Below are 22,467 nucleotides of genomic sequence, written 5' to 3'. Positions count from 1 at the left end.
GAGGGCAGAAGTGCGGGAGATAGAACTGACACGGTCGAGGGCAGTGTCAACCACAGTTACAGGAAGTGTGTGCTACATGCAAGACTTTTGACATATATATAGTTATGTGCTGCATGCAACTTAAAGGTTCTTCTGTATTGTCAAACTTGTGTGACACCATACAACACGTTCTAGCAACCATAGCAACTACTTGAATGAGCAAATTAGGTTTCACAAATATGCTGTGTTAATAAATCAAGTGCCTTCCTGCGTAACGTCTGACACTTTAAGGAAATAAAATAAAACATGTGGATGCCAAATGTAACTGCAACAAATTTAAGATGGGAGAGTCTGGAGACATTAGAATATTAGAGCTATTGAGATAACAAAGCCGCGATACTTAAAAATAAAATTGAGAATGCTTGACATTTCTCATCATTTACCTGGCAATTAGTATTCACATTGAAAAATGGTATTTTAACTTTCATGTGTGTACCACTTGATTTAACCAGTAGTGATATCAGGATTTATTAAATTATGCAGAGCATCAATACACCTCATCTTCCATGGTTTTGTTCATGGACAAAAGTAAAAAAAGTCTCTTGCTGTAACTCTCTTTCTGGTTCCCCTGCTCTCTTTCTCTGTCTTCATTTGTCTTCCACTCTGGCCTCTGCTTCTCTGTATGGCTCACATACACTTTTCTCTCCTTGTTGCCTCTGCAGCCATCTCTGATGATTCTTTTCCTTTTTATGCAAGAAAACGGTTAAATAAAATCTATTTAAATGACCTATGATCTGGATAGAGTTGATATGGCAATAGATGTCAGCACTGTTGGGAAGGTTATTTCAACAAATATGCACAAAAATGTTAAACTTACCTTATCTCAATCTTGGCCATTCTCCCCTAGCATTTGGAGATTACTACCAGTCGAGCTTGTAATGTTCATTTTGTCTTGACATATTGGGTTAAAGGTGTTGGCTCATGCCACCGAACAAGACACAACTGCTACTACCTCTCTATCCCTCATTACTGCTTTCTTGAGATTAAGTTCTTTTTCTGGTTATGCTTTCCATTCGCTATTTCATATTAAAAATATTTGAATTATTTCAAACAACCAGTCATTAATCACAATTTCTGCCCTGTCGTCACTACACTTCCTCTCAGTTTGTTGCTGTATCTAGGATGCCACACCTGATATGTAGCATGCTGCTGCGACGTCAAATTGGAAGAGGGACCCTGGACAGGGGCAGGAGTAATTTCTGGGAAACTATATCCAGTAATACTACTTATAAGAAACCTAGAAGCTGATGAGAAAATTGGATCCCTTTAAACTGAGAATATCTAATAAATGTAATTATGTTCTGGTAGTTTAGTTCTATTCTTCATAACCCAATACTTGTATAAAATCTTCTGCAAGAAAATGATACAACACAAAATGTACCCAATTTTTCCATGCTTTTGTCTGAAAGACATTGCCAATTTGGTGCCAGAGTGTGAGCTGTTTTTGTGCCATGGATCTGCATCCATTTGGAATTGGGTTGAGATCGGCAACGCTTCTTTCATTTATAGCTGGGAGAAAGATGAGAATCCAGATAAAAGGCACTGTCCAAATCCACTGTGCTCAGGAAGTTGGGGAAGTCCATAGATAAACAAGAGACCAGACAGACAAACAGTGGGTTTGAACACCGTTCTTCCTCTATCTGGTCTGCCCATTACCTACAAACTTTCTCAATCTCCTTAGCATAAGTAAAACAGCAGAAAACTTTCAACAGCTCCAAGGATCAATTATAAAGTGCATATGGCATGCAATAAAGTGGCTGAGAGTGCAAAGTGCTCAGGGAACGGGAGCAGAACAAGTTAGAACTTTTTGGGAGGAGGGTTGATCAAAGCTAAACTGAACATACTAAGTTTGGAGTCAGAGTGAGAGTCACCTCTAATACCAATTAAGTTTCACTGGTTGACCTTGGTGAAGTTATCGTAAAGGCACTAATAGCAGCCAGTCTGGCCTGCTTGAAATGTATGCTGGGTTTAAGATTAATGGTCAGACACATAATTAAAGAAATACTGACTATTTGGAATACGATTCTCCCTGCAACAGCAACACCTGAAGATTGAGGTAAAACAGTTGCTGGGGCTATGGACAGTGGTAAAATCTGATGTATCTGTATAAAATCAATGAATTCTGTGAAAAGAATGCGTTATTACAGTCAGTAACCATGGCAACAAAGACTCCATTAAGATTTAATAGTAATTTCAGGATCTCATATACAAAGGCAAAACACCAGCAAGCAGGCTCACTTAGGATTCTAATTTATTAACAAATTACATACACAGTCAGAGCTCCTCTGTACAATGCAGAAAATGCACATTAGCAGAGAACTGAAAATTATTTTACAAGATTATTAAAATCTACATTAACAAAATTTCCAGAAGCATTTAAAGAAGCAACAGGGAGGGTGGGGGGTTGGGAGAGGAAGGGCAGAGAGAGGGGAAACATCTGAGAAATGAATAGGTTTTTGACATCAAAAGCTTTGAACAGATAAACGAAGGAACACAGCAGCTATGTGAACTCTATCTTAGGGCAAGACTACACCTTTTATATGGATCAACTCAACAGTGTGGTAAACAAAAATCGAGCTACGCAATTGAACAAGCTGAATTTGAAGGGTCCAATTAGCCAGTCAACTTCTGGTTGCCATAGTGTCAAATTAATTCATAAAGGATGCCATGGTAAATAGATCATAGCCTATATCCAAAAGACAGCGTTATGTACAAAAAAAGTGTTGTTTCTTTCTATACTGGAATGATTCATATTTCCAAGCATTAAGTTTGTGCCTGCATGAATTCTAAACCACAACATTCAAATTGGTTACCCCGATCTGAGGAATGGAAACAAGCTCTTCCTCTTAATAGGAGCCGGCGGTTTATTATATCCTCCAGAAATCATTAAGGCGGCCACAGTTAGTGGTTTGTGAATAAATGTACCATGATTTAAAAACAAAAATGGGATAAAGGGCAAATCACAGCCTCACCGCAAAATTATCTGAAAAAAAATGCAAAACTAACAAATATTCACCGTGATGTTGCTTCTTAGTACAGATATTCTAGCGTTTTTATGGTTTCTTTCTTTTTAAAAGTAGGCTTTGGCAATTGTATTTTTGCAGAGAAGGCCAAAAGTTTCAATATACTGCACCTATATTTCATAAAAAGTGAGAAGCGAGATTGCTTGGTTTATGTGGGAGGTGTTTCAGCAGCTTATTCCAATGTATTACCACAGTTTTCAATGGCATAGTACAAATTGATAAAGATGCGCAATGTATGTGCATGTATACATGTTTAGGACATTATCCCAAATCATTCAGTTCAAGATTACACAAACAGTGCACATGGCCAAAATGACAACTATTTAGAAATTCGTCAGATTAAAAAGCTTTTGGAGACTTGCTGCAAAATTCAAAACTTGTGATTGTATGGATGTATAGATATATATATTTTTTTTAATCTCTAATTTCCTGCTTTTCATTTCTCTTTTTAAGTCTTCTTCACATTTCCATGAGGATAGGTAAGCATCTGCTCTCAGGTCTCGGCCAACGCTGCTTTGTAACCAAATCACTTGGAGGTGAATTTAGAACCATCCATCTGGGTACTTCTCCCAGGACAGCAGAAACAGGACATGTGAAGAAATCAAAAGGAACAAACCCATGTCCCATCACCGTGTGACCCAGCACACAGAATGGTGCTGCAGTGAATGTGTATGAAAATACATACTTTGGCTACATACATTTATGATTCAAAGAACAGTTTATTTTTAAATCTGACTTTATAATTGTTCACAAATGAGACAGTAACTTAATATCTGGATAATGGCGGTGGAGGAAGAGGAGAGGTGGAAACAGACCATGTTCTATCACTGTGAAAGAATACATCAATGTGTTGTACTTCAAAATTATATATTCCAAGGGCATAGTTACTTTAAAAAAAAATGAGGTTTTACATTTGATCATAAACCAATCACGCAACTGTGGCCTGAAGGAATACTCCTTAGCATTCCAGAGTAACCTAAATCCATTACCCTAGCAATCCATCCAAAATATGCAGGTTGAGTCCACAAGCTCCCCCTCCCTCCCCAGTGCTTTGTAGCTGTGGAAACATCTTATGGAGATGTTTCATCAGTGAAAGGCATACAGTAGCAATAAGATAGTACAAATGCCAATAACACCTCCCAAAATTAACGTGTCCCTGCGCTTCCTCAAATTTATCCTCTGAACCAGGCTGTTAATGGCAGGAAATCGATCTGGAATTGTTGTTAAAGAACCTAGTCATTTTGTTTTCAATTTATTAAAATAACATCGAACAATAATACGGTCTTAGAAGGTCTTTCCCCGCGCGCCCCCCATCTTCTCTCCTTTTCTGAAGGCAGAGATTCCTTGATGGGATATATTTCCATGGATGCCAAGCATTCTATGGTGTGACTGTGCTTCATGTACGAGCCTGTATGTTTAAATGTTGACAGCCATTTGACTGCAGGAGAATCACAACCAAGCCCAATCATGTCCTCACCTGATACCCCTATATTGATCCTTCCAACGGGGATCAGAAGTGGGAATCCTGGCTGGTGTTCACCTTTCTAACAAAGATCGCTGAGGCCAATTGACCCTCCCCTATTGGCACCCCAGCTGAGATGACCTAATCTATCAAACCCGAGATCGAACTGCAAATCTTATTGGTTTGTAAGGCTCAACTACTCATATCATAGAACACTCTGGATGAGTTATCAATTTACTTAAAAAAAAATCCAGACTTATGTTGTAACTTAATTCGAGCTAGAGCTAATTTCACTGCTCCCTCCAAAATATGCCTCTCATTATAAACCACAATAACATTTCAAGAGGATTTGGAGTACGGCTGGGGGCTTGCGGGAGATTTCAGCAGGTGGACATGTTGCCATGGCTCTGACCTCAGTTTTTCAGGCAAACTGTGTTGCGAACTTGTGCGCTCAATGGCAATTGCCCAAGCAACTTTCACTTAATACAGCTCCACACCAAAAGAATTTCTTCATGTCTCTCTGGGCTTGAAAAGAACATAATGACCTAATTCTGAGCATTTCCCACAGTTCAGAGGCTGATGTGACTAAATTAAATCTCGATTCTCAAACTTCAAATTGTGTGCTCCTAACACCAGCAAGTTCTGTGTTCCAGTAACATAGAAAGCACATTGTTACAATATTGACTTGTGAGTTATATTTGTTTCCTAAAGTTCTTGAATCTGTTACAATCTAGTGACAAATGATCGCACAGGCATAGACTGTAAATCGTACAAAGTCTACTAAAACCTCATTTACTGGCATTGGCCATAATATTAGAGAAACCAGCAAATCAGTGGGATGGGGCTCATATGTTCCAAGCACAGGCGCCAGCAAAAGGATGCACCTAACTCAGCCAAAGCCAACCTATTTGGGCTTGAACTCCACAGGGTAAGATAGAGCCTCCCTGACTTTTATTTCAGAATGTACAAATTGGAGCATTGCTCTATGGAGCAAGTTTTATTTTTCTCAGAAACCACTGTTGGAACCACACATCAGTTCCACGGAAGTCAATGGTGTAAATCGGGAAAATAATTAGATAAGGGAGTTCCTTTTTAAAAATATGAGGTGCCAACAGTAGCACTCCCACTTTATCTAATTGCTAATATCTCCTGGAAATAAGATCTTAATAGCAGATTGTTATGCTGAAGTCTGTATGCGCTTTTCCTTTCCAAATAATTTCTTTTGGTATTAGGAATTTATTTTCCAGGAGTATTCCACTGGTAAAAATGCTCATTATTTCCTACGCGTAGGGTCTCGTCAGAAAGAATTACAATAACAAAAGCTTTTTTTCTATTCATTTTATGGGATGTGGGCGTCGCTGACAAGGCCAGCATTTATTGCCCATCCCTAATTACCCTTGAGAAGGTGGTGGTGAGCCCCCTTCTTGAACTGCTGCAGTCCGTGTGGTGAAGGTACTCCCACAGTGCTGTTAGGGAGGGAGTTCCAGGATTTTGATCCAGCGACGATGAAGGATCGGCGATATACTTCTAAGTCAGGATGGTGTGTGACTTGGAGGGGAACTTGGAGGTGGTGGTGTTCCCATGCACCTGCTGCCCTTGTCCTTCAACATGCTGACGAGAACATTAAACTAGCAGGGGATAGTAGAGTCCAATATTATTTTAGACTCATTAAAGGTGTGTTAATCAAGCTGTGGAATTGGTTGAATAATTAGTGATGCTGAATGACGGACAGTAAAAATACTCATCAGTACACAATTTGTTGATCTCAGTACAACTTTGTCAAAACAGTAACTGTCCCATCTTCCACCCTCCATAAACCTAAGCTCATCCAAAACGCTGCTGCCCATATCCTAACCTGCACAAAATCCAGCTCACCCATCACCCCTGTGCTTGCTGATCTACATTGGTTTTCAGTCCACCAATTTAAAATTGTTATTCAAGTGTTCAATTCCCTCCAAACCCTTACCTCCCTACATCTCTGTAACCTTCTCCAGCCCTACAACCCTCCAAGAACTCTGCATTCCTCCAACTCGGGCCTCTTGTTCACCCCACACTTCGTTCGTCCCACATTAGCGGCCATGTCTTCAGCCGTCTAGGTGCTAAGCTCTAGAATTCCCTCCCTAAACCTCTCTGCCTCACCACCTCTCTCTCCTAACATCTCCTTCTTTGGTTCAGTGTAAATGTTCGTCTGATTACGCTCCTGTGCAGCGCCATGGGACATTTTCCTATGTTAAAGGCATTATATAATGCAAGTTTTTGTTGTATTGCTAAATAACGACAAGAAATTATTCTTAAAGATGCTACCTGCAAAAGTGAAACAATATTTACCTTTTTGTATTTTTAAATCAATCATTTTGCAACCAGAGATGTGCATTTATTAAGATAATTAAAAGCATTCAAAACCGGCATTACCATTTAAAGAGATAGGCAAGAAGCAGGATAATGGATCACTAGATCCTGTTGAGTGAAATATGCTGTGACCAGTGAATTATGGATTGATTAAATAATACCCAAGTACTTACAACAGAAAAATCTAAAAAGAATTCATGAGCGTTTGTCTCATTAGTTAAAATAATGATGGTACTTAATATCTATACCCAAAAACATGTCGAGAACATTACCAAGAACATTGTGTAGTAAAATTGTGACTTGCCATAACCCTTACTTACAGTTTTCATTCAAAATTTTACATATTTTTCCCATATAAAAGATTCATACTTTTGAAAATTGATTCTTTCTGAAGCATCTACTGCAATTTGCCCTGAAACTTTAATATTTTGCATTGAATTTATGTGATACACTATGTTCAACAAAATGAGTTACTGTGCCAACTGACCCAGTTATTGTATAAAATGCATGAGTTTGATGCATCACAGCTATGCTGTGCAGAACAGTTCAGTAAAGTTTAAAATACATGTTTTAGTTTTCCACCTAAGGATATACAAAGTCAGAATACACTGCTAGTGAGTGTGGATGAGGGAAAAGCCTGCAGGATGGATAAGCAAGCTGACCATGGCACCATGGTGCAGGAGGTTATTCAAGGTGGGAGGAGTGAAAGGGAATGTAGTTGTGGTAGGGGGCAGTATAGTCAGGGGGATAGATACTGTTCTCTGCAGCCGCAACCGAGAGTTCCGAAGGTTGAGTTGCCTGCCTGGTGCCAGGGTTAAAGACATCTCCTCGCGGCTGGAGAAGAACTTGGAGTGGGAGGGGGAAGATCCAGTTTTCGTGGTCCACGGAGGAACCAACGACATAGGTAGAACTAGGAATGAGGTTCTGCTGCGGGAGTTTGAGGAGCTAGGATCCAAATTAAAAAGCAGAACCTCAAAAGGTAATAATCTCTGGATTGTTACCTGAGCCACGCGCAAATTGGCATAGGGACAAACAGATTAGAGGTTTAAATGCGTGGCTCAAAGAGTGATGTGGGAGGAAGGGATTTCAGTTCATGGGGCACTGGCACCAGTACCGGGAAAAGAGGGAGCTGTTCCGTTGGGACGGGCTCCACTTAAACCGGGCTGAGACCAGTGTCCAGGTGAACCGAATAACTAGGGCAGTAGACAGGGCTTTAAACTAATGAAGAGGGTGCTGGTAGGATTCAGGAAAGAGCAAATTTAAAAGCAGCGAGAGAAATGTCAAGGCTCTAGAGCAGAGTAGAGTTTTGGATAAAAATAAGCAGAGTGGGTCAGGAAGGGAGAGAGAGAGTAACAAAGGTAATAAGGCATCAGTGACTAAGGTGACATCAGGGAAATATAGAAATAAGTCAAAGCTAAAGTCACTATATCTGAATGTGCGACGCATTGACAAGAAACTAGATGAATTAATAGTGCAGATAGAAATTAACAGGTTTGATCTAATAGCCATAACAGAGATGTGGCTGCAAAGTGGCCAAGGTTTGGAACTAAATATTTTAGAAGAGATAGGCAAAATGGAAAAGGAGGAGGGGTAGCCCTAATAATAAAGGATGGGATAAAGACTGTAGAGAGAAAGGATCTTAGCTCTGAAAATCAAGGAGTAGAATCAGTTTGGGTGGAGCCAAGAAACAGCAAGGGGCAGAAAACATTGGTGGGAGTTGTTTATAGGCTCCCAAACAGTAGTTGTAATGTAGGGCAGGGTATAAATCAGGAAATTAGAGGTGCATGTAATGAGGGTAATACAGTAATCATGGGGGATTTTAATCTACATATAGACTGGGCAAACCAAATTTGCAGTAATAGTGTGGAAGACGAATTCATGGAGTGTATGCAAGATAGTTTTCTAGATCAGTATGTTGAGGAACCAACTAGGGAACAGGCTATTTTAGATCTAGTATTGTGCAATGAGAAATGGTTAATTAATAACCTTGTAGTAAAGGGGTCTTTAGGGAAGAGTGACCATAATATGATAGAATTTTATATTGCGTCTGAAAGTGATTTAGTTAAATCCTAAACTAGGGTCTTAAATCTAAACAAAGCAAATTACAGTACGTAGGTATGAGGGGCGAGTTGGTTAAGGTAGATTGGGAATCTACATTAAAAAGGTATGATGGTAGACAAGCAATGGCTAGCATTTAAAGAATTAATACACAATTTACAACAAATATACATTCCTTTAAGGCACAAAAACCCCACAGGACAAATGGTCCAACCGTGGCTAACAAGACAAGTTAAAGATAGTATTAGATCAAAGGAAGAGGCTTATAATGTTGCCAAAAAGAGTAGTAAGCCTGAGGATTTCAGAATTCAGCAAAGGAGGGCCAAGAAATTGATAAAGAAAGGGAAAATAGAGTATGAGAGTAAACTAGCGAAAGACGTAAAAACAGACTGTAAAAGCTTCTGTAGGTATGTAAAAAGGAAAAGATTAGCAAAAGTAAATATGGGTCCCTTACAGGTTGAGACAGGAGAAATTATAATGCGGAATAAGGAAATGGTAGAGAAATTAAACAAATACTTTGTGTCTGTCCTCACAGAAGACGACGTAAAAAACCTCCCGGAAATAGTGAAAGGCCCTAGCGAGAATGAGGAACTGAAAGAAATTAGTATTTAGCAAAAAAAAAATAGTATTGAAGAAATTAATGGTACTGAAAGCCAATAAATCCCCTGGACCTGACAGCCTACATCCTAGGGTTTTGAAAGAGGTGGCTATAGAGATAGTGGATGCATTGGTTGTCATTTTCCAAAATTCCATAGATTCTAGAACGGTTCTCGTGGATCGGAAGGTAGCAAATGTAACCCAACTATTTAAGAAAGGAGGGAGAGAGAAAAGGGGGAACTACAGGCCAGTTAGCCTGACATCAGTAGTAGGGACAATGCTAGAATCTATTATTAAGGACATGGTAACAGGGCACTTAGAAAATAATAATAGGATTGGGCAGAGTCAACACAGATTTATGAAAGGGAAATCGTGTTTGACAAATCTGTTCGAGTTTGTTGAGATTGTAACTAGCAGAATAGATAAAGGAGAACCAGTGGATATGGTGTATTTGGATTTTCAGAAGCATTCTATAAGGTGCCACACAAGAGGTTATTAAACAAAATTAGGGCTCATGCGATTGGGGGTAATATACTAGCATGGATTGAGGATTGGTTAAAGGACAGAAAACAAAAAGTAGGAATAAACGGGTCATTTTCGGGTTGGCAGGCTGTAACTAGTGGGGTACCGCAAGGATCAGTGCTTGGGCCTCAGCTATTCACAATCTATATCAATGATTTGGATGAGGGGACCAAAGGTAATATATCCAAGTTTGCTGATGATACAAAGCTGGGTGGGAATGTAAGTTGTGAGGAGGATGCAAGGAGGCTTCAAGGGGATATAGACAGACTAAGTGAGTGGGCAGAAACATGGCAAATGGAATATAATGTGGAGAAATGTGAAGTTATCCACTTTGGTCGGAAAACTAGAAAAGCAGAGTATTTTTTAAATGGTGAGAGATTGGGAAATATTGGTGTTCAGAGGGACCTGGGTGTCCTTGTACACGAATCACTGAAAGTTAACATGTGGGTACAGCAAGCAATTAGGAAAGCAAATGGTATGTTGGCCTTTATTACAAGACAAGAGGATTTGAGTATAAGAGTAAAGACGTCTTACTGCAATTATATAGGGCCCTGGTGAGACCACACCTGGAGTATTGTGGACAGTTTTGGTCTCCTTGCCTAAGGAAGGATATACTTGCCATAGAGGGAGTGCAATGAGGGTTCACCAGACTGGTTCCTGGGATGGGGGGACTGTCGTATGAGGACAGATTGAGTAGACTAGGCCTATATTCTCTGGAGTTTAGAAGAATGAGAGGTGATCTCATTGACACATACAAAATTCTTACAGGGCTTGACAGGGTAGATGCAGGGAAGATGTTTCCCCTGGCTGGGGTCACAGTCTCAGAATAAGGGGTCGGCCATTTAGGACTGAGAGGAAGAGAAATTTCTTCACTCAGAGGGTGGTGAATCTTCGGAATTCTCTACCCAAGGGCTGTGGAGGCTCAGTCGTTGAGTATATTCAAGACAGAGATTGATAGATTTTTGAATATTAAGTGAATCAAGGGATATGGGGATAGTGCAGGAAAGTGGAGTTGAGGTAGAAGATCAGCCATGATCTCATTGAATGGCGGAGCAGGCTCGAAGGGTCAAATGGCCAACTCCTGCTCCTATTTCTTATGTTATGAGTCTGGCTTATTCAGCAGGCTAAGGTTTAAGTCCACAAGCCTTGCCCGTTACATTCTACCTTCCAATTTATTCTTACCTAGAGACTACATGGAAGACTTTCTAAAAATGCTTTACAAAGGATACTGGCCAAGGAGTTCACTTTGCTTTGTATTGACTTCAGCATTCCTCGTTGTGATGTCACATTTTCTTTTGTTGCCATGGCGATGCTAAAGAAAGAAAACACATCATATCATTGCTAAGAATAGCTTGCTTAGTCTGCTACAATTTCCAAGCTGAACAGACAGAAAATCAAAAATACACACCAGTCTGTTTCTTTGATAAATGCGACTGGCACTAGCGCTCTGGGTTTTCCCACAGCTGCTTATTTTCCAATTTCCGCCAATTAATCTTCATCCTTCTTTCTCTTTACTTACCTCTCGGTCTCTGCGCCAGTTTAACAAATGTGCAGACTTGGGACTTTTTTTTTTCTACAATTTGCATTCTAAATTTAACCGTGGTTAAAGTCCATTGAGACCAATAATCAGACTAGGACAAGGCTGGAAAACTCTACACACCAACTAGCCTGGACAGGGTTACTTTTCAGCAATGAAGAGCAATGACAACTTGTAAGAGTGTGTTTATTGATCAATGTCTAAAGGTTTGTGGCTTCTCTCTGTTTTCTTGCTGCATCTGTTCCTTTATGGCCTGTTATACCTCCTTTGCACCTCTTTGACCAGCTCCTCCTCAGAGGATTAAAAAAACTTTATACATCGAAAGGGGGGTGGGGAAGTCATTGTGGGATGTACTTCCTTCTCCCGTGAATAGTTACCACCATTAGTCATTCCATTGTGGAGAGGTGCTAAACAAAGACTTGCTCTCCACATAGAGAGAGCAAAAATTGAAGGGAGAGTTACATATGTTCCTGGTGATTGATTATACAGCTGCATAGGTACAGGCCTGGGAGGAGTTTGTCTGCTTATAACTCTATGGCATGGGTTGTGGTGGGCAAGATAGAAAGAAAGACAGACAGACTTGCATTTATAACGCCTTTCACGACCACCGGATGTCTCAAAGCGCTTTACAACCAATGAAGTACTTTTGGAGTGTAGTCGCTGTTGGAATGTGGGAAACGCGGCAGCCAATCTGCAAACAGCAAGCTCCCCCAAACAGCAATGTGATAATGACCAGATAAACTGTTTTGTTATGTTGATTGAGGGGTAAATATTGGGGATAACTCCCCTGCTCCTCTTCAAAATAGTGCCATGGGATTTTTAACGCCCACCTGAGAGAGCAGACGGGGCCTCGGTTGAACGTCTCTTTCGAAAGACGGCACCTCCGACAGTGCAGCACTCCCTCAGCACTGCACTGCAGTGTCAGTCGAGCTTTGTGCGCTCAGGTCCCTGAAGCGGGACTTAAACCCACAACCTTCTGACTCGGAGGCGAGTATGCTATCCACTGAGCCACGGCTGACGCTGACAGATAGGGAGAAATGAACTCAAAGTCTTCCTCTCACAAATTTCTGGGCAAAATGTATCCATTAACTGCTCATTTTTGATAAATATATACTATTTCCTGCAGTTAAAGCATAAAGAGCTCTTTGTATTACTGTCAGAAATTATTTATTACCCAAGCACACAAGGCTCCAGACAGATTTCTAACATTGCAAAATGGTAATAAATCATCTTCAGTACTGATACCGTGATTTAAGTGCATGGGTCATGAAATTGTCCCCACCTGCTTCATATTGATACAGAGCACATAATGCATGTCAACCACCTTTATTTATAAATTACGCTGTGCCATATTAATTATATGTAAACTGAAATATTTAAATAGATTATAGTGCATTGCATGATAATCACAGACGTGACCAATCAATCCTGACACTTTGAAACCAGGACTAGCCGAATACCCAGCTTTTGGAGATGCTTTTCAGGCAATCAAAAGAGCAATTTCTTAGCTACCACATCTATACAGAGTGGACCTGAGGGCTTGAAAAGATAAGCTAAGTGCTCAAGCTTTTTCCAAAAATAACAAACGATTTAGATTAGAGGGAAATAATCAAAAGTAAAATTAAAATGAGAATACAGAAGAGAGAATGGAGAAAAGGAACACACGGTGAACATGTGCTTAAAATGTAACATTTGATGTTTATTGTCATAAGATAGGTTTAACAATACAGTAAGCTACTGATGTTTATTAGTGTCAGTGTGAGCTGAATATCTAAAAGGTACCTGGTTCAGGAATTCCTTTAGACCTGCCAACACTTATAGAAATACACAGAAGTTACACACAAAATATATTCAAGACAGAGATCGATAGATTTTTGAATATTAAGGCAATCAAGGGATATGGGGATAGCGCAGGAAAGTGGAGATGAGGTAGAAGATCAGCCATGATCTTATTGCATGGCGGAGCAGGCTCGAAGAGCCAAATGGCCTACTCCTGCTCCTATTTCTTATGCTCTTAAAAACAGGCCATGTGGCCCAACCAGTCCATGTTGGTGTTTACCCTCCATATGGGCAAATAGTGAGAATCATATTTACCCACCCAGTTCCTGTATACCCTTCAATTAATTTTCCTTCCTCTACCTATCCAATCTAATATTGAATGTTGACATAGATCACATCACAACCACTAACCCTGGAAGTGAATACACAGCCTCACAACTCTGTCCTAAAGCTCTTATCTTTAATCTTGTATCTATGCCACCCTTGTTCCTGGCCCCTCAACAATTGGAAACAATTTGCTTCTATCTACCCGTTATTTCATTTTTATAATATTTTAAGTAACAATCAATTGTTTTAAGTGGCAATGCTCAGATGGGAATGTCTGCTGCTGATTTCAGCCAATCTATAATAGACCAAATCCATTTGAATTTAGACTTAATTTAATTTAAAAAGGAAACATTAAAATAGCCCACTATGGATTTTGGGTGCCTGTGACTTTGTCAATGAACTTTGAGTGTCCATATGCACTTAACTTTCCAGCTACTTGTTTGATGGTGCCTCTGGCATGTAGTCAGTTATTCAAGAATAAAATCCATCTTTCCTGGGACAACGGATTCCATCATAAGCACTCTAGGAAGAAATAAACACGCAATATTCCTCCTAACCGCGCAGCAATCGCGAGGTCCCGCGCAGGCCACTCACCAACGCTGCCGCTTGAAGAGATACAGCATGCGTGGCCACTGCAGAATGTTTAAAGAGCCCACTTTTGGGGGGGGGGGGGGGGGAATTAGAGGGAACATTGCAAACAAGGGTTTCTTTTCGTTATTTCAAATTTAGAGAGCACTCTTATTCAATTGTTAAAAGGCAAATCTGAAACTAAAAGATGCAATTCTCTCAAAACTTTCTACTACGGTACACAATGCAACATTTCTGACCCCTGTATTATTTCTCTAAACCTAACTATGCAGAGACTCCATAACTAACTACTGCCTTTTAAGACAACTCCCTCTGTACTGCTTCCCTTTCAGGATACAATGACTCATGCCAGGAATGGTACCAGGAATCCCTCTGTACCTTTCCCAAGTGTTTGTAAGCGTGGACAGCAAGTATCCAGGGTTTCCAGAAATTAAAAGTCATAGAAACATAGAAGATAGGAGCAGGAGTAGGCCATTCGGCTCCTCGAGCTGGCTCCGCCATTCAATGCGATCATGGCTGATCATCCAAACTCAGTACCCGGTCCCTGCTTTCTCCCATACCCCTTGATCCCTTTAGCCTTCAGAAATATATCCAACTCCTTCTTGAATATATTTAATGTATTGGCCTCTACTGCCTTCTGTGGTAGAGAATTCCACAGGTTCACCACTCTCTGGGTGAAGAAATTCCTCCTCATTTCTGTCCTAAATGGCCTACCCCTTATCCTTAGACTGTGACCCCTGGTTCTGGACTCCCGACCATCGGGAACATCTTTCCTGCATCTAGTCTGTCCAGTCCCGTCAGAATTTTATAAGTTTCAATGAGATCCCCTCTCATTCTTCTAAACTCCAGCGAGTACAAGCCCAATCGACCCAATTTCTCCTCATACGTCATTCCTGCCATCCCAGGTATCAGCCTGGTGAATCTTCGCTGAACTCCCTCCATGGCAAGAACATCCTTCCTCAGATAAGGTGACCAAAACTGCACACAATACTCAAGGTGTGGTCTCACCAAGGCCCTGTACAACTGCAGCAAGACATCCTTGTTCCTGTACTCAAACCCTCTCGCCAACATACCATTTGCCTTCTTAACTGCCTGCTGCACCTGCATGCTTACCTTCAGCGACTGGTGCACAAGGACACCCAGGTCTCGTTGCACTTCCCCTTCTCCCAATCTATTGCCATTCAGATAATAATCTGCCTTCCTGTTTTTGCCACCAAAGTGGATAACCTCACATTTATCCACGTTATATTGCATCTGCCATGCTTTTGCCCAATCACCCAACCTGTCCAAATCATCCTGGAGTTTCTCGGCATCCTCCTCACAGCACACACGCCCACCCAGCTTTGTTTCGTCTGCAAATTTGGAGATATTACATCTACTTCCCTTGTCTAGATCATTAATATATATTGTGAATAGCTGGGGTCCAAGGACCGATCCCTGCGGTACCCCACTAGTCACTGCCTGCCACTCGGAAAAAGACCCGTTTATTCCAACTCTTTGCTTTCTGTCTGCCAACCAGTTCTCTATCCAAGTCAATACCTTGCCCCCAATCCCATGTGCCTTAACTTTACACGCTAATCTCTTATGCGGGACCTTATCGAAAGCCTTCTAAAAGTCCAAATACACCACATCCACTGGGTCTCCCATATCTATTTTACCAGTTACATCCTCAAAAAATTCCAGTAGATTAGTCAAGCACGATTTACCTTTTGTAAATCCATGTTGACTTTGTCCGATCCTGTCACTGTTTTCCAAGTGTTCTGCTATTACATCTTTTATAATGGACTCTAGCATTTTCCCCACTACCGATGTCAGGCTTACCGGTCTGTAATTTGCCGCTTTCTCTCTACCACCTTTTTTGAATAGTGGGGTAACCTGTCAACCTGTCCCGAGCCTCCTTATAGAAACTTCTGTTAAGCATTGGGATATAAAGTTTATCATAAAATACCACTCAGCCCATACCACTTGGTAGTCGTCACTGTACTGAAAATAACTCAATGTGCTTAAATGGGAAGAAACTTCAGAATTTCTCCACAGATTTACTGCTAACAATCTCAGACAGACTGCACATTCCACTTCAACAAATGGTTATGGTGTATTGTCTCAGCATGAAGGTGCTGTGAAAACTGTAGAGCAGTTTCTGAAGTAAAGAAGAAAACATTTACAGGGCAGGAAGAGTTCATTAGAGTGAGAGGAGGCTTGTGTGGTGTTTCTGTGCTGTAGAGTCTATGTAGTTCGATGCAAAAATAGAGAAAGTTGCAGCAAAGATGGGCTCAAAATTGGGAGGCAATAACATGGTCAAGGACTTTGGAGAGGAGAGGATGGAGATGGGGCAGTAGTTTGCAAGGTTAGAGGGTCAAGAGTGAAGGCTAAAGAGAAGGGCTGAAGGGGAAAGTAGATAAGATGAAATGTGCATTTTCTCCCTAGTTCAAAGTACTAAGTGTATGTTTCAAATAATTAACTACATTGTAAAATAAGATTTTTTAATGATTTATGTCCCTGTTTTAAAACAAAGAACCTATTGTGTTGAACAGTAAATAATCTATTCACAAAGCAAGCAATTATTATCAGTTGACTGACAAACAGCCACTGAACAGGTTTAAATCTTGTTCAAGGATTCACTGAAGCAGCTGTTCATTTTTTGGCTAAAGGGTATACTGGGGAATTTAAATTCAGTTAATAAAATCTGGAATAAAAAAAGCTAGTATCAGTAATGGTGACCATGAAACTACCGGATTGTCGTAAATACCCATCTGGTTCACTAATGTCCTTTAGGGAAGGAAATCTGCTGTCCTTACCCGGTCTGGCCGATATGCGAGTCCAGACCCAGTGTCAATGTGATTGACTCTTGACTGCCCTCTGAAATGGCCTAACAAGCCAGTTGTATCAAAGGGCAATTAGGGCCCACATACCGTAAATGAATTAAAAAAATGTATTCAGACATCAGTCTCTTCAGTTATCAGCTGGTCACCCAAAGTAAAAGCCACTATTATTATCAATTTACTGCCAAGTGCAGCAAGAGAAAACTATTCAAAGGATGACTGATGCGCCATCAATTACTCAAAAGACTGAGGTTGAGCGAGTAACAATCAGGCTTTTATTAACTAAAGAATGAAGGTCTTGTCTCGAGTGGTCGACCCGTCCAGAATACTAAGGGACTGGGAGGTAGTCACTTATATACCTGGAATAGTGGGAGGAGTCAGCCGAGGCATGTCCAGACCTGTACCTAGTGGAATACACATACAGACACAGACAGGTATAACAGTGGTTTACCACATTCACCCCTTGTTTAAAAATGAGTCCGGCGGGGTGAAGTGTATTTAAAAGTTCGTGTATTGGAGTCTCTCCGGAGGTCTTGTCTGCCGCTGTGATCGACGTGGCGACGGCAGGGGAGGTGGAGCTTCCGGCGTCGCGTCCCGTGTAGGCTGGGGCCCTGGAGTGTAGTCCTCGTGGGTGACGGTCCAAGGCGAACCGGCTGCTGGGGTTGGATATCGGGTCGTGAGGGGGGGGGGGGGTGGTAATGGGTAGTGGGTTACAGCGGTCCCCGAGGGTGCGAGGTCTCGTATGGAGACTGTGTCCTCCCGCCCGTCCAGGTACGCAATGTAAGCGTACTGGGGGTTGGCGTGGAGGAGGTCGACCCTCTCGACCAGGGGGTCCGTTTTATTGGCCCTCACGTGTCTTCTCAGTAGTACCGGCCCTGGGGACATCAGCCATGGCGGTAACGATGTCCCCGATGTGGACTTCCTTGGGAAGACAAACATTTTCTCGTGAGGGGTGGCATTGGTGGCAGTGCAGAGCAGTGACCGAATCGAGTGGAGCGCATCGGGGAGCACCTCCTGCCAGCGGGAGGTCGGAAGGCCCCTAGACTTTAAGGCTAGTAGGGCGGCCTTCCAAACTGTTGCATTCTCTCTTTCCACCTGTCCGTTCCCCCGGGGGTTGTAACTGGTGGTCCTGCTTGTGGCTATACCCCTAGCGAGCAGGTACTGGCGGAGTTCGTCGCTCATAAACGATGAGCCCCGGTCGCTATGGATATAGCTGGGGAAACCGAACAGGGTGAAGAGGCTGTTCAGAGATTTAATGACCGTGGCACTGGTCATGTCCGGGCAGGGGATAGCGAACGGGAACCGGGAGTACTCGTCAATGATGTTGAGGAAGTACACATTGCGGTCGGAGGAGGGGAAGAGGCCCTTTGAAATCGACGCTCAGGCGTTCGAAAGGGCGAGTGGCTTTTATCAGGTGGGCTCTGTCTGGTCTATAAAAGTGCGGTTTGCACTCAGCGCAGACTTGGCAGTTCTTGGTCATGGTCCTGACCTCCTCGATGGAGTAAGGCAGGTTGCGGGCCTTGATGAAGTGGAAGAACCTGGTGACCCCCGGGTGGCAGAGGTCATTGTGGAGGGCCCTCAGCCTATCGATCTGCGCGCTGGCGCAGGTGCCACGCGATAGGGCATCTGGGGGTTCATTGAGCTTCCCAGGCCGGTACAAGATCTCGTAATTGTAGGTGGAAAGTTCGATTCTCCACCTCAAGATCTTGTCATTTTTGATTTTGCCCCTCTGCTTGTTGTTGAACATAAAAGCAACTGAACGCTGGTCAGTGAGCAGGGTAAATCGTTTTCCGGCCAGGTAGTGCCTCCAATGACGCACAGCCTCCACGATAGCCTGGGCCTCCTTCTCGACCGCGGTGTGTCTGGTCTCCGGGCCCTGGAGGGTTCGTGAGAAGAATGCCACAGGTCTCCCCGCCTGATTAAGGGTGGCGGCCAGAGCGAAGTCAGACGCATCGCTTTCCCCTGGAAGGGGATGGATTCGTCCACTGCGTGCATGGTGGCTTTGGCAATGTCTTCCTTGATACGGTGGAAGGCTAAGCAGGCCTCTGCCGTCACGGGAAAAGAGGTGGGCTTGATCAGCGGACGGGCTTTGTCTGCATAGTAGGGGACCCACTGAGCGTAGTAGGAAAAAAACCCTAGGCACCTCTTCAGAGCTTTTAGGCAGTGGGGCAGTGGGAGTTCCATAAGGGGACGCATCCGGTCCGGGTCGGGACCGATGACCCCGTGTTCCACAACACAGCCAAGGATGGCGAGGCGGTCTGTGCGGAATATGCACTTCTCCTGGTTATATGTCAGGTTCAGGAGTTGGGCGGTGCGGAGGAATTTCTCGAGGTTTGCGTCATGGTCCTGCAAGTCATGGCCGCAGATGGTCACATTATCTAGGTAAGGGAAAGTGGCCTGCAGCTCGTTTTGATCGACCATCCGGTCCATCTCCCTTTGGAAGACGGAGACCCCGTTGGTAACGCCGAAGGGAACCCTAAGGAAGTGATAGAGGCGGCCGTTTGCCTCAAAAGCAGTATACTGGCGGTCTTCAGGGCTGATGGGGAGCTGGTGGTACGCTGATTTCAGGTCAATAGTCGAAAAGACGCGGTACTGCGCGATCTGGTTGACCATGTCAGCTATGCGGGGGAGTGGGTAGGCGTCCAGCAGGGTGTAGCTGTTTATTGTTTGGCTGTAGTCGATGGCCAGGCGTTGTTTCTCGCCGGTCTTAACGACCACAACCTGGGCTCGCCAGGGGCTGGAGCTGCCCTCAATAATCCCCTCCTTCAGGAGCCGTTCCACTTCGGTTTTGATGAAAACCCTGTCCCCGGCACTGTATCGCCTGCTCTTTGTGGCGATGGGCTTACAGTCGGGGGTGAGGTTAGCAAACAGTGGGGGGGGGGGGGTGGGACTCTGAGTGTGGAGAGGTTGCATCTGGTGCGCGGCGGGCAATTTGGAGGCTGCTGGCTGCGGACTGTGAGTGGGGGGAGGGGGCCACCGTACACCATCGTAACGCTTTTGAGGTGGCACTGGAAATCCAACCCCAGTAGAACGGCAGCGCAGAGGTCGGACAGGACCAGGAGTTTAAAATTATTGAACAGTCCCGTCTACTACTAGTGTCACCACGCAGTAGCCGCCAATGTCCGCTGACTGGGACTCGGAGGCCATAGAAATCCGCTGCTGCGCAGGCAGGACTGGGAGAGAGCAACGCCGCACCGTGTCGGGGTGGATGAAGCTCTCTGTGCTCCCGGAGTCAAAAAGGCAGTTTATTGCATGGCCGTTTACCTTAACGTCCATTTTGGACCGAGCTAGCTGGTGCGGTCTCATTTGGTCCAGCGTCACAGAGGCCAGCGTAGGGGTCGGTGTGTCGCTGCGAGTATCAGATGGGGGGGGGGGGGGTTGGCGGTCTGCTGCGTCCCGGCTGGTGTCCAAGATGGCGGCGTCCATGATTCCCATGTGGCTGGAGTCGTCCAAGATGGCTGCTGCTGTGGTGGTTCGCACATGGCTGGGGAGGCCCAAGATGGCGGCCCGCACGGCCCACACGCGGCGCTGTTGGGGGCCCAAGATGGCGGCTCGCACGGCCTACACGCGGCGCTGCTGGCGTTCGGGGTGGCTTTGGCCTTGCAGACGCTGGCGTAGTGTCCCTTTTTCCCGCAGCCCGAGCAGGTCGCATTCTTCGCCGGGCAGCGCGCTCTGGGGTGTTTGGCCTGGCCACAGAAGTAGCATTTCTGGCCTTGGGATACTGCTGTCTGGCTTTGGGACACTGCTGCGGTAGTTGGGCCGTTGTTGGGCTGTGGCTGGGGTGGTACGGTGCTATGGGGCTGTCCTACCGTGTCCCAGGTTGTCGTTCCCCACGGCGTCCACGGTGCAGAGGAGTAGGCATCCATGCCCCGGAAGGCTGCGTCCAGCGTTAGTGCGGTGTCGGAGGCTTTGTCGAGGGTGAGGTCACTCTGCTCCAGCAGTCGCTGTCGGGTGTAGTTGGACCTGTGGCCCGCTACGAAGGCATCCCGGATCAGTTCCTCCGTGTACTTAGTGGGCGTTGCCGCCTTACACCCACAGGCCCGGCCAAGCACGGACAGTGCTTGGAGGTATTCCTCAGTCAATTCCCCAGGTTGTTGCTTGCGACTCCCCAGAAGGTGCCTAGCGTATACTTCGTTCACAGGGCGCGTGTACTGGGTCTTGAGGAGCTGGAGGGCGGCTGTGTACGAGGTCGCGTCCCGGATGACTGAGTACACTCGGTGGTTCACCTTGGAGAACAGGACAGACAGTTTGTCCGCATCCGTTTCGACCGCAGTGGAGGCAGTCAGGAATGTCTCGAAGCACGTGAGCCAGTGAGCAAACTTGGTGGAAGCGTCCGCTTCCCGACTGTCCAGGTCCAGGCATGCTGGTGTGAGGATCTTCTCCATTATAAAAAATTTAGTTAATAAAATTGAGCGCCATCAATTACTCAAAAGACTGAGGTTGAGCGAGTAACAATCAGGCTTTTATTAACTAAAGAATGAAGGTCTTGTCTCGAGTGGTCGACCCGTCCAGAATACTAAGGGACTGGGAGGTAGTCACTTATATACCTGGAATAGTGGGAGGAGTCAGCCGAGGCATGTCCAGACCTGTACCTAGTGGAATACACATACAGACACAGACAGGTATAACAGTGGTTTACCACAATGACGTAAAAAAAATATTCTGCAAAACTGATTTTCAACATTCATACTCAAAAACGATCATGGTCTCTGCACTGGAACTCAATGCTGTAGCTGCAAAATTTGAGTCAAACCAAATGCTTGCTTGTTATGTGGCTAAGAGAAACTTTTTAAGCCTACAGTTTCAACAACAACAGCTTGTAATTAAGCAAATGTGGTGATTTCGCCAATTTGCGTGCACCAAGGTCCTAACATAAGAACATAAGAAATAGGAGCAGGAGTAGGCCAATCAGCCCCTCGAGCCTGCTCCGCCATTCAATAAGATCATGGCTGATCTGATCCTAACCGCCAATCTACTATCACAGAACCATCTCCTGAATCTAACCGAATTAGACACACGAAATAGGAGCAGGATCAGGCTACACGGCCCCTGGGCCCGCTCCGCTACCCACAGGGCTCCCCGGTTCTTTGAGTAGTGCCATGGGATCTTTTACATATAACGCAAGAGGTGGACGGGACCTCCATTGCCTTTTGCAATAAATGGTGTGTACAACCTAATTTTTTCAAGAACCACCCATTTCAGGGAACTGGGTAATCAGGCTACACCTTTGCTAGAAATGGAGAGAAAATGTGGGATGCTGCTCCACCTATTCTGGGATTTTAAAAAGGGACTTTTGTTCTTTGTAAGGGAAGATAAGGTTTAAATATACAGAAATATAGTAAAAGTTTCAAAACCAAAGAGTCC

The 22,467-nt window shown here is 43.9% G+C and overlaps 1 protein-coding gene across 6 annotated transcripts in view; it reads right to left on the bottom strand.

Annotated features, from left to right (window-relative positions):
- Nucleotides 1–2,190: 2,190 nt before the first annotated feature.
- gosr1 (golgi SNAP receptor complex member 1) overlaps nucleotides 2,191–22,467 on the bottom strand; it is a 113,054-nt gene continuing 92,777 nt past the window's right edge. For all 6 annotated transcript variants that reach the window (XM_085964949.1, XM_085964948.1, XM_085964945.1 and 3 more), the window contains 2 exons: nucleotides 11,280–11,362; nucleotides 2,191–4,273 (listed from right to left, as the gene is read on the bottom strand). In XM_085964949.1, coding sequence (XP_085821075.1) covers nucleotides 4,149–4,273; nucleotides 11,280–11,362 — 208 coding nt within the window. In that variant the 3' untranslated portion in view covers nucleotides 2,191–4,148. The remainder of the gene's footprint in view (nucleotides 4,274–11,279; nucleotides 11,363–22,467) is intronic.

The sequence above is a fragment of the Somniosus microcephalus genome, chromosome 22 (genome assembly GCF_052327205.1).
Source record: "Somniosus microcephalus isolate GS21.2 chromosome 22, FLI_Smic_1.0, whole genome shotgun sequence".
NCBI classification, from domain to species: domain Eukaryota; kingdom Metazoa; phylum Chordata; class Chondrichthyes; order Squaliformes; family Somniosidae; genus Somniosus; species Somniosus microcephalus.
Note: the sequence above shows the minus strand (reverse complement) of the source record. Positions and strands in the feature narration are given on the sequence as shown.